General features: G+C 38.2%; 2 protein-coding genes across 2 annotated transcripts; both read right to left on the minus strand.

The window, feature by feature from the left end:
- Positions 1 to 869: 869 nt before the first annotated feature.
- Positions 870 to 4661, minus strand: LOC112198112. Its single transcript, XM_024339165.2, has 11 exons — positions 4382 to 4661; positions 4016 to 4123; positions 3776 to 3930; positions 3568 to 3661; positions 3283 to 3353; positions 3095 to 3201; positions 2772 to 2893; positions 2493 to 2581; positions 2051 to 2113; positions 1474 to 1578; positions 870 to 1355 (listed from the first exon to the last, which is right to left on the minus strand). The coding sequence occupies exons 1-11, from the start codon at positions 4542 to 4544 to the stop codon at positions 1245 to 1247; spliced, it is 1188 nt and encodes a 395-aa protein (XP_024194933.1). The 5' UTR covers positions 4545 to 4661; the 3' UTR covers positions 870 to 1244.
- Positions 4662 to 10445: 5784 nt separating this feature from the next.
- On the minus strand, positions 10446 to 13721 carry LOC112197777 (E3 ubiquitin-protein ligase MIEL1). Its single transcript, XM_024338605.2, has 12 exons — positions 13502 to 13721; positions 13284 to 13371; positions 13141 to 13197; positions 13019 to 13051; positions 12843 to 12920; positions 12618 to 12661; positions 12456 to 12496; positions 11564 to 11646; positions 11387 to 11478; positions 11229 to 11298; positions 11037 to 11078; positions 10446 to 10861 (listed from the first exon to the last, which is right to left on the minus strand). Exons 1-12 carry the CDS (start codon positions 13549 to 13551, stop codon positions 10736 to 10738), a joined length of 804 nt encoding a protein of 267 aa, XP_024194373.1. The 5' UTR covers positions 13552 to 13721; the 3' UTR covers positions 10446 to 10735.
- Positions 13722 to 20729: the final 7008 nt, after the last annotated feature.

The following is a 20729-nucleotide window of genomic DNA, read 5'->3' on the forward strand; positions in this document are numbered from 1 at the left end:
GATTTGTTGCAAGTACATTGACCACTCATATTTTACTTGTCCGTACCTGGAATATGTCCCACCTGGTGCAACTGTTGGCCCTGGCTGTCTAGTAGTTTGTAGTCTGTGTGGTTCCGAGAAATGTGACGAATGTCGGGCCCAACGTATTGCTTCCGTGTCTTTGTCTGAAGTGTGGTTACTAAGTTTGACCACCTCGCGAGAGATTGCCCACTCAAGAACAGCTGCTGGTTCTCTTGTGAACTGGGTAGGTTCCCAGATAACAATCAATTAAACTAAAACTGGGTACTATTTATATTTTGTTGTTCTTGATAAGGAGACTGGTGTATAACAAGGAAGGTGCGCGCTATCAGATTATCAAACAAGTGTCGCTGCCAAAAAATGAAGTAGTGAGTCTCAAAAAAGTGATGGCCCTTTCTCTCTAGTTTGTGGTTTGTGTTTAAGATTGGTTACTTGTTTACCAATTGTAGTAGAGGATTCACTGCTCGGACATCCGCACCTGTGAACGGGCCTGTATATATATATATCAGTAGCAAACTTAGCAAGTTTAGTTAAGAAGGCCCCCGACTATTGGAAGCACAACCATGCAAGTTATCATGCAAAAGAGGATACGGCTTGGCAAGATGCAGGGCAAAGAATAATCAATCAGAAGATTTCTATTTGTTGGGATATATAGAGGCGAACAGGCCCAAAACAAGAAAAACACAATTACATCTCAGAAATTGCCTTACTAAAAATTGGTAACAATCGATAATACATAGTTTGTGAGGGATGCAAGTTATCCATACCTTGCAAGACAGCAAGCGACAATGGTTACTTTCAACCAAAATGTGATGACAATGGTTAGAGTTAGAGGACTCGGGTAGCAGTGGGATGGAAGAGAGAATGAGTAAATTCATTTGCAGTTCTCTGATGTACTCAGAACTAAACCATAGTTAACCATGGTTGTGTTTAGTCCACATGGAAGCTCCATATATTAGAAACAACTATAACAATTTAATCAATCAACTCCAATAAATGAACTACATCAGGACAAAATTTAAAAAGGCAGTAGGATTCTAGTCCAATGCATAACCGAGAGAACCAGAAGTGTCTTTCTAACTAAGGCATTTATTGAAGTGCTCCTCAACCAAACACATGGTTATCTCTTCTTTTTCTCTTCTCTAGGTCTGAACACCAGTGCTTCTTCTTTTACAAGATACGAACAACAGCTGAGCTACAAATTTTTAGTCAGACCGCCAAGGACTTCAACAGAGAATGCCTTCTTTGCTGGTTAGGTCCTCCATATTTACACTCACCTCTAATCCAGTCTTTGATAGCATCACCGGAATATCAGAGTTTAAAGATACAGCTAATGCCTAGACAATATTCCAAACAGGGAGAACCATGTAAGCTTAAATTCGCAGACAGACTATTGAACTAGCATACTATTCTTTTTCTTAACTGTAACTGCATATGAAAGACAAAATGGTATACCTTCCTATCCTCTTCTTTTTGGCGCTTGATAACCTCTAATGGCCACTCACTAACCAACTTTTTAAGTTCAACCGCAATCTTGGACTTCTTTGCATCAGTTAAATTCTGGAATAGAAAAACCCCAATGCTCTCAGCAAATAAGAACAGATGAAGTGACATAATGTAATGGAAACAATAAGTTAAGACTGTAGTTAACTAGTTACAACCCCAAGGCATTTTTGAAATGAAAAGATCCATTTGGAAGACTACCGCTACAAACGAAAATAGAAAATAAAAGAAAAATAAAAACAAGGACATAAAAAGAAAAACAGGATAAACTATTATGCCTCTTTGCAAGAACTAATGTTCTTATGTTTTTTTACTGTATATCGACAGAGTGGACACAATTCCAATGTGGTCATTTCTTCAGATATAATAAACAAAGGAGGTTAAAGAAGGTTCTTCATTCATTCAATAGAGAGAGATTGTCATGATTTTTGATGAGAACATATCTGCTATGACTCTTAGATTCTAAATTAGCTCCATAATGCAAATTATGTTCTGGACAGCGGCATCATAATATAAAGTGAGCATGAACCTGGTTTAGTAGTATTTGAATGACAGCGGCAGCTTCCTCAGGCTTATGCTCTAATAGTAAACCCTGCAAAGAATTTTATTTTATTTTTTAAAAAGGAAAAGAAAAGGAAAAAGAAAAAGGCAAGGGGTGAATTGATTGAAATTAATACCTCAATGAACCAAATTATCCCACCAAAAAGTAAATGTAACTATATACGATTCACTACCAATACACATGTAAATCCACTCATAACAGCGTGCACTTGAGATGCTAAGCAATTTAACCAGATGTACAAGACATGTCAAGTAACTGACTATAACCAGGGTTGAGTTATCTTGTACTTTGGAAAGTATAATTCTACATCTCCAGTCCATTGCTTAAGGACCCCATTTGTAAGTCAGTTTGGTTTTAACAATGGGAATGGAAGATGGGAAGGAAAATGTAACTATAGATGATTTATTACCTTTGCACATGAAAATCCACTCACAACAGTGTGCTGCTTCTGAGACTCAGATCTCAACTTCTCAATTTCCCATAAGGATTCAACATCTCCTGCAAATGAGAAAATTGAAATGCTTTAACAAGACATTAGAAATCATCTTATGCGACTATCAATTTGAAAAAGGAAAAAAAAAAAAAAAAAAAAAAGGTAAGTGGTACTTGGTTCGCAGATGAGTGGATGACTAGAAAATGAACATTATATGATGCAACACATTCAAGAGATCTGAGAATTTGTAGAGACCTATTTTAGCAGCGAATTCCATCCAGACATCAAATGCAGATCTTCGTAGCTTTACTCCAGCCTCGACAAACCTCTTTGAGTACTTAGACATCAACTTCCAGTTATCAGTATTGTAACAAATGCTGCAAATGAAAATACAAATTAGAACCAAACAAAATGTGTGACATTTTTTTATTATTCTAATGATTATCTTGTTTCTTTGCAATCAAACCGCTACAGAGACTATTGTTCCCGCATTCTGAGTTTATCTCACAAAAAATTGTAAAATTTCAAAAGTAAAAGCATTACTGCCCAAGTCTTTGCTTATAAACCTAGATAGATACCTGAAAACAATATCTGCTGTACCAGATTGCAAAGGTAAGTCATTCTCCTTCAAAAGTGTCATTACATCCATCATAAGTTTAACATCATTGTGCTCTTTAGCATATGTCTGCAGTCAATTTACAGCAAGTATTAGATAAATGAATCAGAAGACAACCCTCAATAGTAAAGAGCCAACTGTCATTAGTACCAGTAAATGGTGAGCAGATCCGATACTAGGGGTCAATCCGTACACATTGTGTTTCCACAAGCCCTTCTTTCCTGGAATATCGGACATATTATATCTGATAATACCACATACAACTAGACTAAATAGCATTTCAGGGTATATAAAAAAAAATATAAAAAAAGTCTAGAACTCCAAACACCTAGCCATTTACATGCATGGGTTTTCCTAAAGTCTATATTGCATATTAACAGTGGAAAAAAAAAAAATAAAGCCTTCAGTCATAAACAGCATATTGGTATGGCGTACCAAAGTTGAGGGCCCCCACGCGAGCGCATGCCTTGGTAACCTCTTGGCAAAGATTGCAATTAAAATTTGAATGGATGCGTAGATTTGACAGTCTCTACAATTAAAACCAAAGCACACAGCTGTCAACATAAAAGCCTTAAAACTTCACTTAGAAGATGCGAATTGAAAAAGGATCACCCAATCAAAAGCTGTGAGATTAGGAACTTACAAATCGTCGCAGGTTCTGCAAGATGTCAAATAAAAGCTTAATATCATCCTGATTTTTGCAATTCTCAATCAAGGACCACAACCAAGCATTAGGGGGCATCGAGCGTTTAACATTCACAGATTCCAGCATTTTATCATACAGCTCCTTCACAGCCTCTGCACTTAACAAGCAGAGACATTACTTCCACACAAACATAAAACAAAAATGTTGTGGCAATTTACACCAATTCAAAGCTACAACCTGTGGGAATAGCTTCAACCGTACTCGCCTCAGATGAAAAGGCTGCCCTAAATGCCATCATCATCGAGGGTTGCTCCGTCGGCGAAAGACAACAACCTCGAGTAATGCCTACAAAATTCAGCATCCTAGTGTTATGAAATGGCTCATTCGAATCGTATAGAATCAGTAAGTTCATAACAAATATTCAATTCTCAATTTCCAGAAACCTCAGAACATCAAACAAACAAAGCCTCACTCAATTTCTTAGCCTAGTGTGTAATTTGCACTGTAAAACAATTTCTGAGACTGCAACTTTGATAAATTACACTTAGAAAATATAGAGACCAGAAGAAAACCTAAGAATCTGAGCAGCAATGGTGAGATTACCAGAGGATTGGGGAGAGAGAGTGGTGAGCTTCCGCCATTGGAGACGAGCGCGTGGAGATTCGGCGAGTGGCGCGTCGGGAGCGACGAGTCGTTCGGAGAAGATGAAGATTGGAGACTTGAGGACTCTGGAGAGCCTGCGAGTGTTGTTGGAGAGCACTTGCATGGCTTCGGGAGGACCGAGTCGGAGGCCGGTTTTGGGGTCCGAGTCGACTCGGCGAGTTCTGGGACAGAGGGAGCTAAAGCCCTGGTTTATTGAACGATCAGGGTTTAGAGAAGAGAGTCAAAAGACCCCCTAAGAGAGAGAGGGACGTGTTTATGTGCAACGCCAGTCCATGGTTTGTCTATGTGGAACTTCATTTTGTTTTTTTTCTTTTGGTTAAGAAAATATTACTGCTCTTTTTTTTTTTTTTATTCTAGTTACTTGAGAAAAAACTAGGGCTGTCACTCGATCGGTTCGAATCGGTTATAGGTATTACCAACTTCAAAACCAAAGCTTTCGGTTTCAAAACTGAGCTACCAATTACCAACCAAAATTTTCGGTTTTTAATTATATCTACCAAATTTGGTATTTCTGTTTTCGGTATTACCAACTTTAGAATAACTAATTATTTATAATATAAATTAGAACGAACATTTGAATTTTATAGTCATAAAATTTGTATTCATCTACTAATTATAGCTTTCTTTTGTATATATGACATCAAGTTTTAGCAATTTGCAATAAAACTAAATTAGATGTCACAATTATATTTTTTGTGCTCTTAATATTATAGTATTATCTGGATATCAACATTGATTCATTGTAAGGTAAAAGCAAACCCATCCTAGGGTTTGAGCAGAACGGCGGTAGGTTGATCTAATACCGGCGAGATTCCTCGTCAGGGCGAGGTTTGCGTAGGGAGGAGCACTCGAGTCAAGGATAGATTGGGGAGGAGTCCAGGATCGCGTTGATCGGTTCGGGTCGGCAGATCCAGATCTCTCCTCTGAATTTTTCTGGGCCGCCTATGCTTGGTACCTTTGGTGTCTGTGGGGAAATTGGTGCAGATCGAACACGTCGGCGATTTTGCAGTTGAGCGCGTCGGCGTGCAAGTATCCGGGTTGCCATCCTTGGGTGCCCTTCCCGATTGAATTGACGACGGAGGAGATTGCTTGATCTATGTTGTGGTGGAGATTTTTCCAATCAATCTCCTGTGCAGGTGATTAAGGCTTGCTGGAGAGAGGTTGCAGAGATATTTGCTCCCAATCAGATTCATCTGATTTTGGTGTTCATTGTTAGAGGAAAGATGGTGTGGCGGAAAGGCAAGCCGCCGGAGGATCTGTTGCGGGCGGCGGCAGTGATGGCCAGGCAACTTGATTGGGCTTCTTTTTATTTAGCTCGGATTTGGGCTTGGGCTGTTAGGCCAGGGCTCTATTCGAGCAAGCAGATTTCAAAGAGCAAGAAGACCAACCTGTTGCCGAGGTTGTTAGCTGCTATATTTTAGAGTTTGCTATTAGACATTTTGATGCAAGTCTTGTTTAGGTAGGGGTAATCTCTATGAGTTTTTCTAAGATGTTTCTAGTTGTTATTTGTACCACAATCGCGTGTCGGCAAATAGGACTAGATGAATGATTTTTCCTTAGGAAGCGAGGTTGTGCTTGCTTAGTTAGGCTTGCTTCATGCGAGCGTCCCATTAGACTTTAATGAGTTTAGTTTGGCTTAGATAGGTTATCTGGGTTAACTCCTGGATCTTCTTATGTAAGTTCTGTTAGACTCTGGCCTGTTTTCATGGCTTGATTACTAATGAAATCAATTCCTATTCAAAAAAAAAAAAAAATTGCAATAAAACTAGATTATTTAACCATCTTTGACTAGGTTACTTAAAATACATGTACTATTAATGTAGTATATATAGTAATGTTCATACCATTACAAAAGTTTTTATGTTTATTTCTTAATATACATGTATATATATTGAAAACTGTAGTATATAAATCTAATATTTAGATAATCGGTAAATTAGGTATTTACCAAAACCAAACCAACTTTTTCGGTAATTTTTAATTTCGGTTTTATCATTCTCGATTACCAAAAAGTCAGTTTACCAAACCTAAAACATCGGTTGGTATTCGGTCGGTTTGGTAATTACCAAACCAAGTGGCAGCCCTACAAAAAACTAAAGTTACGCCAGTCCCTGAACTTTATAAGTCATTCATTCGACACTTTGATATCTTAAGTCTGTAAACTATCACTTTAATACTTTAATTAACCTTAATCAACGCGTATTAATTAACCTTAATCAACGCGTATATGTCTAAGTGGAAGCTCCATTAGGCCAGTGAGTCCTAGTACACAGACAAAATAAGGTTAAATGCATGTGTCTAGTAAAATACTAAAATTTGATGAACATTCAACTCTATTGACCAAGCAAATGAGTGGCTTGAGAAGCCACTGCTAAACCAACAATTATAGGGTGGCTCAAAGTTCTAATAAGGGCAAATTTTACGGGCTAAGGATAATTTGAAGAAATTTGGGAGATGTGATTATTGTTTTGGATATTTGAAAAAGTAAGTCGAAGTTTAAGTGGTCATATCACTAGTTATTTTGATGGAAAATTGTCTTATTATGATCAGTCATACCATTAGTAACTTTTCAAATACTGTGGTCTACATCCGGTGCGTCATCAGATGTGTTAATGCATCCAATCTTTTTTTTTTTAGAAGATGAAAATTCCATTAATAACCAAACAGATTACATAGCATTGGATCCATAGTTACAGGACCGTCAACATGAGTGACTTCCATGAGCCAAAAAGGCTCAACCCCTAACCAAATTTTACACTCATACCCGCGAGCTACAATGAGTAACAACCAAACCTGTAACGATACAACCCAGCCACCAACATTACGATGAACTGTTTTCACCCGTTCGGACACCGCGACCCAAAACCATCAGACCACGTGTAAGGGTGATTCACCATCACGTTGATAACCAAAAAGCACCGACAAAAGACCAGACCACGACACAGCAAAATGACCATGACACCATAACAATGGCATCGACCCTAAACAGAAATACCCAAACCCTCGCTCACAAGAGGAGGGACTTATTTTCAAAAATAACATGCAATAAAACATAAAAATAGAACATTTTGGAACCTGAGTCCAAACCCAGACCCATGCCCAAAAACCATCCAGCCCAAGCAACAAAGCCCTGGCCCAGAGATCCAAGGCAGGCGGCCTCCATTCCTCACGCTCTGCCCAACGTCGTGCCTGCACCATCAAGCCACCGCGCCCACCACTCCACCGTCGATGTCGGGCCTCCACCACCGCCGCTCGGTCGCAGCCGTCGGACCACCAGAAGAGGACGCCATCCAACTCCACGATCCCAACCCCACGCAGCCTGGATCCAGATCGCGAATCCAGACCTAAGAGGAAGGAAGCCCGAACACCTCGCTCCATTTCTTCACCTAACCGTAATGGCTCCACCGCCTGACCCATTGCAGCACCATGGGTCTGCCCAACACCGATCCCACCCCTCAACGACAAAGCATACCTTGGTGCAGCCGGACACGAGAAAAGATGAGGACAGAAACCTTCACGCCTCAGCCTCAAAGTAATGGACCTGTCCATGGGCAACAGAACCTGTCCGGCCACATGCACAGTGCACCAGCAAGGCCCGTGGCCAGAGCTAGCGCCGAGGCGCAGCCGGACAGGCACAATCCCAGCCAACGGCGTTCTCTTCTTTTTGCGAGAATTCCCATGCATCCAATCATATCTTTGCTAGATCTTATTTCTGATGCCTTATGATATCTTGTTTTATTCTTATATTTCTCAATTTTGATGTAGTTTCTTTATCTACCCATTGTGATCTTCTTCTTCTTCTTTTTCTTTTTTCTTTTTAAAGGGTGATCGTTCTTATTATTAATAGAACTATCATTTTTAATTAAAAAAAGAAAAAAAGAGGAGAAATATTTTAAATGTATAAATAGAAGTACTCGATTAAAAAATGGGTGCGGCTATTGTCACCCTATCATTTTCTTTGTTGATTCTACTTGCTCATTACACCTTACATTTTAATTTCAATTATTAAATTTACTTATTTAACCCGTTTCTCTTTCCAACAATATCCTTATATGACATATCCAATTAAAATATAAATTTTTTTAACGAAAATATCTCATTTAATTTATACTCATAAAAAGATTAAAATTTCCTAATAAAATCATAATCTGATTTACTCTCATTTTTTTAATTTTTTCTTTCAATTTCAACATTCTCTATTTCAATCCATGTTAAAAGATTAATAAATTTACAACTATGATCAATGAAGAAGGGATTGATTTTTTTTTTCTTTGTGTTTTAAATTTTTACTTTTGATGTTCATAAAGAATATTGCAAAGATTTTGATGAAGTTAAAAATAATGGTTTTGTGAATTGAATAACAAATTAACAATGAGACAAAAAGATAGTAATAAATTCAAATTGGTGGAGAAGGTAAAGATTACTGTTAGGGTGCGGCTATTGCCACCCTACCATTTTCTTTATTCACCCTACAAATATTTGAATTATTGAAAGACTATTTTACTCAAATACAAAATAACTAATAAGTATAATAATTTTCTAAAATTTAAATATTTAAGGAAAACTAAATACATAACTAATTAAATACAAAACTACTTAATTTCTCTTATGTTAACATTAATCTTCATCTTCTCCATCTAAATTTCAATTTATTACGATTTTCTTTTTTATCTTTTTGTTGCGTCTTTATCGTTAATTCGTTATTCAATTCACAAACCATTAGTGTTAACTTCATCAAAATCTTTATAATATCTTTATAAACACCGAAACCTTTATAAACACCGAAAGTAAAAAATTTAAAACATGAAAAAAAATCAATCTTTTTTTCATTGCTCATAGTAGCACATACTAATTTTTTAATATGGATTGAAATAAACGAACATTGAAACTGAATGGAAAAAATAAAAAAATGAAAGTAAATCAAATTATGATTTTATTAGGAAACTTTAATATAATTTAGGACGTCTTTTTAATTGATATAAATTAAATGAAAATTTTTTGTTAAACAAAATTTCTTTTTTAATTTGATATGTCATATCATGGAGGATATTTCTGGAAAGAGAAATGGGTTGGATAAGTAAATCTAATCACTGAAATTAAAATATAGGGTGTAATGAGCAAGTAAGGTGAACAAAGAAAATTATAGGGTGGCAATAGCCTCACCCTTAATGTTATCTAATAAGAAATTAAGTAGTCTTTGTATTTAATTAATTACTTATATATTTATTTTTTCTTACATATTTGAATTTTAGAAAATTAGTGTATTTATCGGTCATTTTGCACTTTGGTAATATAGTCTTTCAATAATTCAAATGTTTATAGGATGAACTAAGAAAATGGTATGGTGGCAATAGCCGCACCTTTAAAAAATTTAGTGCAACAAATGTGAAAAGAAAATTGAAATATATGATTTCTTTGGTTTCAGCATAGAAATGTGTTTGATAATAATGTACTGAACATCATCTCACAAAATAAAAATTTTAAACTGTTAGGGATTAGAATACACTAGTTTTAAACAAATATCGCACATGCGCTAAGATAATATTTGTATTGTTATTCATTTGACATTTACGTTCGGTGTAGTAGATCTACATAAACTTCTTCTAGCATTAACGCTGGGTCTCTCTCCGGTTATTTTTTTAGACAAATTCTATTATACCTCTTCATGCTACTAAGCAGAGTCATTCCACAAACGTCTATTTTTGTTCGTGCGTATGATCATTGATGACATTACCCTTCATCTTCAACAGATGATGAGTTCTTATTTTACTCATGCTTATCATCAACCCAATACTGCATCTCACAAGTGAACTCCCTATGCTTTTCCTTATTTTCAATCTTTAGAATGGGGCACTACGCCTCCTGCTTTTATTTCTGATGTAATCGCTATGGAGTTTCAACTCCTAGTTGTATTAAGAGTTATCATTCATTAATTAGGACTTGGGAGGATATTACATTCTCCGATGATGGTCTAGCAAGATAAAATTTATCAATACATAGGAAATTTTGTTCAAGAATCAACTTTCATTAGTCCAGAACAGAATTACAGTATATATAATGTTTACATCAACCCCAAGACTGATTACATGGGTTTTTGAGGAAAAATAGCCTGGAAAAAGTCTGGTGCACACATTAAACATTACAATCATTTTAAATCAACCGTAATGTAATGGTGCATGATTAATTGAGGATAAAAATTGAATCAATCAAGTTCCCCTTTCCAGGGCACATTTGAGGGTACAAGCTTTCACTGCACCTACCGGACTAGACATATTCGTGGGAAACATCTTCTGATCATTGAGGAAGAACTGGAGGGCCAATTGTGCGGGTGTTGTATGATTTGCAGTGGTTGCATTTCTGGCCAATAATGTGGAAGTAAACTTCGGTTGTGTCATTGCAGTCATTGCACAGGATCCAAACCTGCAAATTACCATTGCTTCTTAGACTTGTACAGGTATACAGTATAAAACAGAAAAGACACTTATTCCTCGAGACTCAATAGTCTAAACCAATGCGAAAAGCAGTGTCCTGGGATTAGAACCACAGTGACCTTGTTTTTTTATAGGGAGACCTGAACAAGGATGAAAACAAGTACCTTCTTATTCCGATAATCCTCCGGCATAACAGTTGCTTCTATCTGAATAGTGTGTAAATGCTCAGATTAGTACGGAATCATCATTAATATCATGTAACCGGAAAATTCAAATGACACAAGAAATATTTGATCCAATCTATAAGTTAACTGCAATTTTCCACAATATTTTGCAGTTAAATTCGATAAGCCTACCTCTTCATCTATTCTCTTCCATGTTCTAGACATGTCAATCACTGACTTGGAGCATATTGGACAACAATATCTGAAAAATTAAAAAAGAATTCAGGTCAGGGAGAAAATGAACATTTTTAAACTTGTAAGCTGATGAAATTAAAAGAGCTGCCACTTACTTGTCCCGCTTTATCATTTCGTTGTAACATTCACAATGCATTGTGTGCCCACATTTCAATACAGTAGTGTCTTTCAGCGAGTCAAAAAGGAACTACAGAAGACAAGTTTACTCAGTTAATTTTGGACATGACAAGGTTTCCTATTTATAACACTACTAGGGATATCTGCATACAAACCTCGTAACAAATGGGGCAGTGGTGCCGCATGGAGTTCTCTACACACAGGTGATTATCACGCAAGCCAATCGAATAGCAAGACCCTAAAAAGTTATAAATTAAAATGTGAATGTATGCTCAACAAAACTTAACATCATTGAGAGAAGTTTGTTTAGAAAAGAAAGAACCAGTATGGCATACGAAGTATGACATAAAATTATCGATTGACAAACTAAAACAGATGCAATCCCATTATTAGCATTTCCATGGAAGATAATGAGAAATATACACAATTGAAAAGCTTTAGCATCATCAATGACCGATCAAAAAGCATACATGTAGCTTCATAATCCCTAAATCAGAGTGATATAAAATCTTGCTTTACCACTCTTTCCATGTACAGGGTATTGCAGACAGAGGCTTATCGCATCCATTATATTCCACAATTCAATTCCCAAAAATCAGAACTCATCAAAACAATTGGAAAGACGTTTGATCAATGACTGGTAGCACAAAACTCAACTAGTTTTCTAGAACTTAAAATGAGAAGTTTCTTAAGAAGACACATAAAATTCCAAAACTTAAAATGTGTTTTCCAAAACTCATTGGTCCTAAGGATAGATGTAATAAATTCAAAGAAACGAAGCAATTGCAAGAAGTTCATTGAGAACACATATAAACCACTACAAGTGGCCTAGTGGTTCTTGCCTAGTTGGGTGTGCTCCCCAACCTAGGTTCGAATCCCGAAGTTGTCAAAGTGGCCAGGCACTGTGCTGTAATGCATAGTTGGAGCGTTTCACATGCGCCGATTGGGCCTAGGAAGCCTTTAAGTTCCCCTTGACAAAGTCAAAAAATTGAGAACACATATACAATATCAGACACCATATTTGTCATAATCGTTGCAGGTACATACCACACTTCTTGCAGTGATAAAAATTTTCACGACCACCGATTCTGTTTTCCACGTTATAAGTTAGTTAGATCACAGAAAATCGTTAAAATCTCAAATATATTACTGACAAATCAGCCATATAAAAAGTTAAAAACAGTACGTAGATACTGAAACAGGACTAACCTGCAGATCCCACAATCATGACAGTGAAATTGCCCTTTCTCTGTCTGCAAGTCATATATGAAAAAGCTTACTTTAAATAATGGCCAAACCACTAGTCATGTACAAAGATCACACAGCAATATCAAATCCGAATCCGGTAGACTCTAGATTAGAGACGGACAAATCAATAACATGAAAGACAAAAACTTTCACTGGGATTGACAGTAATCAAAAATTCAAACTTACATCATCATCATAGAACTTGCAAATATCACAGAAATATTCCCCCATACTAACGCCGCAGTTAGTACAAACTTGAGCCACCTAAAACCAATTCAGACATTGAACAAAAATCAGAACCCAAAAGGCTTCTTCTTTTTCTCTTTTCATGGATCAAAATCAACACAAGAACACACACATACCGGCTGCTCTGTGTCACAGACTGAACAAACAACCTGAAACAGCATCACAATCACCATAATGAGACCAGAAAACCATAAATTACAAAACAGAGAGCTCAAAGTCATGAAAGGAGTTCACATACCTGTTTAACATCGTGGCGAACGAGCTCATGCCGATCAAAGGGGTTGCTCAACATGCTCTGAAGAATCAAATATGACCCGGATAAGATTGGACAAGACCAAAGCTAAGAATTGAAACAATGGTTCGGTAAATATATCAATTTACCGTGGCTTCATTGTGACAATGGCGACATGGGTAGATCTCGTTGCAACACGGAGCTCGAATCTGGCATCTCCTTCTGTAATGCTTGCATCTACAACACACACACACAAAAAGACAGAAAACCCAGAAAGATTAACCAAAAACAAATCAAGCCATTTTGACAAAAAGCAACAATCTTTGAGAGAATGGAGAGGAAAGGATTGATGGGTAGATAGACGCACCCGTAACCCATCTTCCCAAAACTGGGACGTTCATTGCCTGAGCCTTCCATGAGAGTTGGAGCAAGGGAAGGGAATTGCAGACAAAGCAAAGAAGAAGTTTCCCGATTTGGGAAGGATGGGAGTCTGGCTTCTCTGTTTGTCTGAATTCCCTGAATTAGAAAGAGACAGCCACCCCCACCATCGTTAAGGGGTCATGTTTGCACTACTTCCCCTATTAAAATTGTCCTTTTTTTTATTTTTCATGAAAATATTAAAAAACCAAATAGTTCGGTTATTTACTATTTGGGCAATGGTTGCATGCCCCACTGGGAATAAGGATAAGGCGAGTAGGGAGAAAAGGATAGGCGCCGTGTTTTTGGGCGAATCAGAGAGCAGAGGCATGAGAGGCAGGGTAACCAAATGAAGCAAACTCTTGCAGAGGTGCTTTTGCCCTTTTTCATGGAAAAGGGGGAGTGAACCCAAGAAGAAATGGATCACTGACTAAAGTTTTAGCAACATTTAGGTTTCTGCTATGCATAACTCAACATGATTCACTATTTTATTGCCATTGTGACAGTGGGGTCATTAAAGTTTTTGGGCTATTAGAGCTAAGTTTGATGAGCATTAAATTCAGAAAATAGAAGGGTTGGTCCAACCAGAGGGTACACATGTTGATGCAGTAACAAGGGTAGTGTGGCCACTCATTCTCTAATTCTACTATTGACTTTTCTTTCTATTTTGCTATTTTTGTGTTGGGTACTTTTTGAGGCTGTGGAGGGTTTGAGAGTTTGAGCTAGGGATAGGATTGGGGTCCTTGGGGAACTTGGTAGGTGACTGGTTATGAGAAGCTAATGCCTTCTTTGATGGAGTTTTAATTAGAGTTATAGATGGAGATTCATGGAGCACCTCTATGTCTTTTGTAAACTTTATCCTTGCAACTTTGTGTGATCAAAAACTTGAGGTGCCTAAGTGAGTTAAAGGGTTTTAACTTTCCCTTCTAATAGTTAACAAAATCTCTTCCTATCAAAGCCTGATTTTGGGGAAAACGTGAACTTTAGTTAAAGGTTATTCTTTGGAGGATAAGAATTTATATATGGTATTTGATTATCATTATCAACATACAACTTTTATTGGTTTATATGCACAGTATAGTTTTGAGGACTAAATTGCTTCTAATTAATTGAGTGACTTGTGCAGAAAAATTAGTTTAGACTACGACAGTCATTTTTAGCTACAATGTCCGTTTAGAGCATCTCCCATGGTAAATGGTTTTAGCCTACTAAAAACAGAATATTCCCTCTAATATGCTTTTTTAGCCTACCAACAAAAAGCAGTACTGCCACTGTAGGCCAAATTTCGTAAGCCAAAAATCAAATATCATCACATCCAACGGTTATAATTTGAAAATAACAAAAAAAAGGGCTAGTTTTTTATGTGTATTTCAATAATTGTTAGTTTCGTTGTTTTACTTTATGTTGTTGTTTATGTTTTAGTATTTCACATTCTAGTACTCTTTTTCCCAACTCAGAATATATTTTCGAGTATGGTTTTGACGAGGCTTTCAATAAAACTAGTCGTTTTAGTTAAATAAAAATAAGTCTATCATAAAAATTAATGATTACACATTTATTTTAAAAATTCTAAACATATCAAATATTTGGCTCATATTAAAGATCTCAACAAGATATTTACAATGATATAATTTTAATATTTAGTAACATTATAAATAACCCATGTATATAGGAAAAATGATTTTTCGTAAATGTAAAATTTATGTTCTTAAAGAAACAAAAAAAAAAAGTCAGCAGGGCCCACTATTTAGCTTATCAAATCTGAGCCCACATTTGAGAAGGCCAAATTTTTTTCTTGGTCTATGGGAAATAGCTTACGGTAGGAGCATGTTTTAGGCTATAAATGAGATTATAGCCTATGGTGGAAGATGCCCTTAGCAGGTTAGGTATGAGACGAGGGTACTTTCGGCGATGGCATTTGTTTGGTGGGAATTTATGGATGGTCCTTCCCTACTACATTTTTGATATGGTGGAAATGGTAAAGATGGTCGGTTGCTATCGAGGATGTCTCGGTTCTCAATAGAGTGAGTTTTGTAGTTTGGAAGAATTATTGGTGGTTGGAAGTGTTTTTGAGTCTCTGCTCTCTAGTGGTGGCTCACAGAATGGGCGGTTATTAGTCAGAATCCATTAGGTCCTAGTGATGATGGAGGCAACATCTGGTGGAGCTAAGGATAGACGATGGTTCCTCTTCTGCACACCAAGTTAGTCGTAGGTATCTAGTTTCGTTAGGCCAGTCTGATCATTTGGAGGGGCTTTTGCTCTTGGGGTGGAGGCAAATGAAGTGACTATTAGGGTTGGCCAACTGGAATCTGTCTACATTATCCTCGACTACTACTTTTATTCTTCAAATTTAATTAAGTTGCTCCACCACCATGATTATAGTGTCTGACCTAACCTTACGTTCATGAATCACCTACTTCACTTACGTTTCAGATCGCATATCTGTACAGACGTCATATGAATTTATCTGTAGGGAGGGTAACACAGTAACGGATGCGTTAGCTAATCATGGTATACTTAATGTTGGTTCTAACTAGTAGGATTCTCTACCTGCCTTTATTGCTGGTCTGTATGGGCGTGATTTGTCTTCTGCAAATGCTTATAGGTTTCATTAGATTTTTGTTTTATCCAACTTTTTGGTTGGAGGTGGTTTGTTTGGTTTTTGTTCTTTTCGATAGTGTATTTATATCTATTTTTGGTAGGGTTTTGGTTTGGCCCCCCTATTATAATAAAATAAGGGGATGGGAGGTGAGTTTTCAGAGTGTGACAGTGACAGAGTGTGGCAGATTCTTCTCATTCGAGATTGAAGTGAGACTTGTTCACTACACTGTCTACCTCTGATAAACCAATATCACCTAATCTTTTATTTAAAGTGATTATTACGTGTAATTTTTCTCGCTTATAATAAAATTAACATCCACGTTTTTTTAAGAAAATATTTATTGAATAATTAAAAAGAAGAGAGATTATTCAAAGCACCGCCGTGCACTTGCACCAACAGAAATGAATGGTTAGATTGCATTAAATCCACTTTTTGTTTATTAAAAATAAAGTTGATAATAAATATCAAGGGTTGAGATTATTTTATAAGTGTTGGGTCACTTACACTATTGGTCCATAAAATAATTTCCATAAAAAGAAAACTTTAGATTTGATTGATTTCTTTAGAAATGAAATAAACATAAACAGTTCCCACCGCAGAGAAACTAACCACCACTTAATAATAATTCTGAAACACATAAAATAAGTTGAAACGAGATCTAGACAGAGGGAGAATAAGAAGAGAATACAGAGACCTTTTTACATTCTGAAAAATCTGAAGGCGGAGAGACAGTGGAGTAATGGGTAACATGACACCACATGCCTCTAGAGGTGTATGGGAACTGTTTCTTTCTTGTACATTTCCAACTTCGTCCGGATGGTGCTGGATTATTCATTGCCATTTATTTAATCTCTCCTGTTCAACGCTACCTCCTAGAGGTCTGTGCAATCGGATGTCATGCTGGACCCTGAGATAAATACAATTTCCATTGCTTGTGCAGCACACTTTCATTGGTGCTTGTTTCCTTTCCCATCTGCCATCTTGAGGTCCCCAAAAATTGCAGAGTAGCTTTGGTACTTCAACTGATTTCAGCACTTGGTAATTTCTCAAAATAGAAAAAGAAACCATTGGGGGATGGTGATGATCTCAGAGTCTCGACTTCTGGTTTCCTTCGCATTACTTTATGACATTGGTGGATCTCTACTTTAATTTCTTCTTCTATCATATATAGTGGAACAAAGTCTTGCTCTATCAGGGATATTAGCTTCTGGCTTTATCTCTGCCTGGCTATATAGTATATATGGTAATCACCCTATGACAACTGCTGCATTTATTTGCATGCATGTGACCAGCTTACAAGTATATGACATTCAATTCTATGGGTTTGGCCTTTGCAGGCTGGGTCAAAAGACATAACATGCCACAGGTACAACATTGCGGATTTGAGACATATGATGACCTATTTGAGAACCCAATAGACTCTCATATTAACACTAGGAAATAAAATAATGGCTTTAAAAGAATAGTTTATCAAATTTTTAGAGATTATCTTTGCAGACATTAACAACTCGAAGATGGTCAATATTAGGTTTCTTTTGAGACTGCAGTCCTGCACCGTGACATATGCCAAGGAGAGAGAAAATGTTTGGTGAGGAAGGTTGAAACTTGAAAGGATAACTTTGATCAACATTATTCAGAAGTCTTCCATGTGCAACATTATATTAGAACGAGTTACATATGAATTTCAGGGAAATTCTAGTGTAGTGGTGGGTATCTCATACCCACATTTACAAAAGTGAGAACAAATTTTATTGTCAAAGTTGTAATTTGAGTCCTAATTTGTGTAATCTTAGTTCTAATAATGGTAATTACACGTTTACACCTCTTACGACATTTTACAAGTTTTTGAACAAATTCGTTGTTAATGTTGTAATCTTAGTTCTAATAATGATAATTACATCTCTTACGATATTTTTACAAGCTTTTGAACAAATTCGTTGTCAATGTTGTAATTTTTGTTTAACTATATGTAAATAGTGTAAATGAATATGGTAACTTTTGTTCTCAATGTTGTAATTTTGGTTCAAATACTTGTAAATTTTTGTTCAAATAGTTGTAAATGAGGGTATCTCATACCCACCAGTACACTAGCTTGTCTCATGAATTTCATATGTGAGTCATTAATCCTGATCACACAACAAAGATTAAACAGAGAAATAAAAGGTTGGGAAAGATTCGGTTCTACAAGGGTGTTTCTAAATGTACCTAGCAAAAATCTTTATACACCCAGTCCTAGCAAACATTTATCTAATTTCCAGATTTGCCATTTTCATTAAACAACTAATAGTAACTGAAAAGAATAAAAATAAAAAAACTTGCAGCGTGCATCGTCTTCTTCATAGAACTTGGCAGCCATCTGCATCCCCACTTCCCTTTCCCCCAATACGAGCCATCTGTTTTGTTAATGTCTAAAAGTCTAGCGGTAGCAGGACTTTAGCTAACGCTGATCCGATGGGCGGATCGATACTTGTGTTGTTGTAGTTCCCGTTACCTGTCAAGTGAAATACAAAGGGGCGTCAGAGGGAGACCGCGCTGGGCGGTCTTCAGCTCTCCGATGCCTAAGTTAGTCGATGTATTTATGTTGACAAAGTAACAGTAAGCAAGTATTGAATGCGTAATAAATGAGGAGAGAGGAGAGGACCTTTTATAGGTGAGGAAGAGGATGATCTTCTCCTTGTTTTCGATGTGGGACTGATGTGCTTCAGTTCCCAGTTTCAGTAGCTTCTGATGCTAACTTGACACGGCGCGTGGCGGCGCGTCTGCGGTGCTTTGGGGTTGCTCCGGGGCTCAGGCGGTAACCTGGCTAGCTGTCTTTACGCCAGTCACTTATATGGTGGGCGTTGGTACCCCTGGCGGTACAATGAGCGTGGCTCATTATAGCTAATTATGCTTGCATATGCACATGTATGTACAAGTCCCCCAAATCCCCAGTCAAGGAGGGCAATCTTGGTTGGGGAGTTGATCGGCGGTTTGAATCGTTTCTCCCGCTAGACTTTGCAGAAGCATAATTAGCGTCAGTGCGTCGTCAACCATGGATTTACTGAGCAAACGCTTTGTGCCCTTTCGGGTGGGCCCCTGCTAGGCCCCCCAGGGAGTCCCCCACTCCCCGGCTAAGATGGACCTCCGGATGGTCGTTATTATTGTTTGTTGAGGGGGAGCTGCATGGAGCAGCGCTGCACGGAGCAGAGGGTGTTGGGTTGCGAGCCCAATCTTAGCACCCAAGTGACGGGGGTCAACGTACCTGATCAGGGCTGTCGTAGACTGTTGACTAGTCCCCGTGTCCCGTAGGGACATTCTGACCGTAACTCCGCGTGGCGGCGTTGTCAGAGAGGCGTGGCCTCGGGATCCGCCGCTGGCGGAAGTCCCCCTGCTAGATGTAGCAGGAAGCAGCGTCAAGTAGACGTGCTTGGTGGTATTTTATTGAGCGGTGTTGCGCTGAATAAAGTACGCAGCTTGTCAGATGAGAAAGGGGGTCCGCTAGCGGTGTGCTGTGTAGCGGAGGATGCCCCGTTTACCGAATGACGAAGGAAGTTCCGGTGGAGACTTCGATGGTGACAAGAAAAGTTCCGCTGGCGGGGTGTCGCTCAGTGGACTGTCACCTGAGATGACAAGTGAGAAAATCCTCTGGCGGGGTTTCGCTCAGCGGAGACTCCGTCACTTGGAGAATGGCAAGTGAAGGTCCGCTGGCGGGGTTTCGCTCAGCGGAGACTCCGTCACTTGGAGAATGGCAAGTGAAGGTCCGCTGGCGGGGTTTCGCTCAGCGGAGACTCCGTCACTTGGAGAATGGCAAGTGAAGGTCCGCTGGCGGAGTTCCGCTCAGCGGAGACTCCGTCACTTGGGGTTTCTTCTCAAGTGGTGACTTCCCTTGGAAGCTGAAGAAGACGACGGTTGACACGTGGCCAACTCCTAGAGGGTTAGCGTGTGGAGGTTTGTCTGCTAAGCCTAGCCGTCTTCTCGTCATTAATGTGAGTAATGATGGATTTCGTAACCGAGGCGACGCCTCGGCTAATCCAGGGAGTTAGTGAAGACGTGGGACACGTGTACGGTTGCTACGTGATGTCGTTTTGTAGCGGACGGCTCAGGATTACTTGATGTTGACATAAAAAGGGGGGAACTGAGTGAGTTTCGACACTTCTGGAAAATCTTCAAATCTGAGTTGCCTCCTTCGAGCCTTGTTCGTCTGCGAATTGCGAAGGAGATCCCCGGGTTTGCGTGGAGTAGTCGGACTGGAGAGGACGAAATCTGTCAGTGAAGACGAGCTGCACTCCAAAGTCTTCGACGTGAGGTTGGTATTTCGGATCCTTTTCCTGTTTCATTGAATCTGCAATGGTGGTTTCTGGGTTTTGGTATTTCTGTTAATGGTATGATATTGCTTCTGTGTTATTCTCGGAGGGTGTAGGGAGAGATTTGAGGGAGGTTACGGTGTTTGGCAGAAAGTTGGGGTTTTGGGTTTTGCTAGACGGTCCAATCTGGGTTGAGTGTGTGGTTGTTTTTGTTTTGGTATTTTTGTGGGTAATTGTTCTTGACATCTTTGGCTATATCTGATGTGAGAGTAGGTTAGATCTGTATTTGTGCT

Source organism: Rosa chinensis, chromosome 4 (assembly GCF_002994745.2).
Source record: "Rosa chinensis cultivar Old Blush chromosome 4, RchiOBHm-V2, whole genome shotgun sequence".
NCBI classification, from domain to species: Eukaryota; Viridiplantae; Streptophyta; class Magnoliopsida; order Rosales; family Rosaceae; genus Rosa; species Rosa chinensis.

What these genes read in the sequence shown, in the direction of transcription:
- LOC112197777 (XM_024338605.2), bottom strand. Translation starts at nt 13,551, where the DNA reads ATGGAAGGCTCAGGCAATGAACGTCCCAGTTTTGGGAAGATGGGTTAC. An exon ending in GCAAGTTCTATGATGATGAT is followed by an intron (nt 12,662 to 12,842) that starts GTAAGTTTGAAT and finishes TATGACTTGCAG; the next exon opens with ACAGAGAAAGGGCAATTTCA. An exon ending in GAAATGATAAAGCGGGACAA is followed by an intron (nt 11,299 to 11,386) that starts GTAAGTGGCAGC and finishes TTAATTTTTCAG; the next exon opens with ATATTGTTGTCCAATATGCT.
- LOC112198112 (XM_024339165.2), bottom strand. Translation starts at nt 4,544, where the DNA reads ATGCAAGTGCTCTCCAACAACACTCGCAGGCTCTCCAGAGTCCTCAAG. An exon ending in GGAATTCGCTGCTAAAATAG is followed by an intron (nt 2,582 to 2,771) that starts GTCTCTACAAAT and finishes TCTCATTTGCAG; the next exon opens with GAGATGTTGAATCCTTATGG. An exon ending in AAAAAGAAGAGGATAGGAAG is followed by an intron (nt 1,356 to 1,473) that starts GTATACCATTTT and finishes AATATTGTCTAG; the next exon opens with GCATTAGCTGTATCTTTAAA.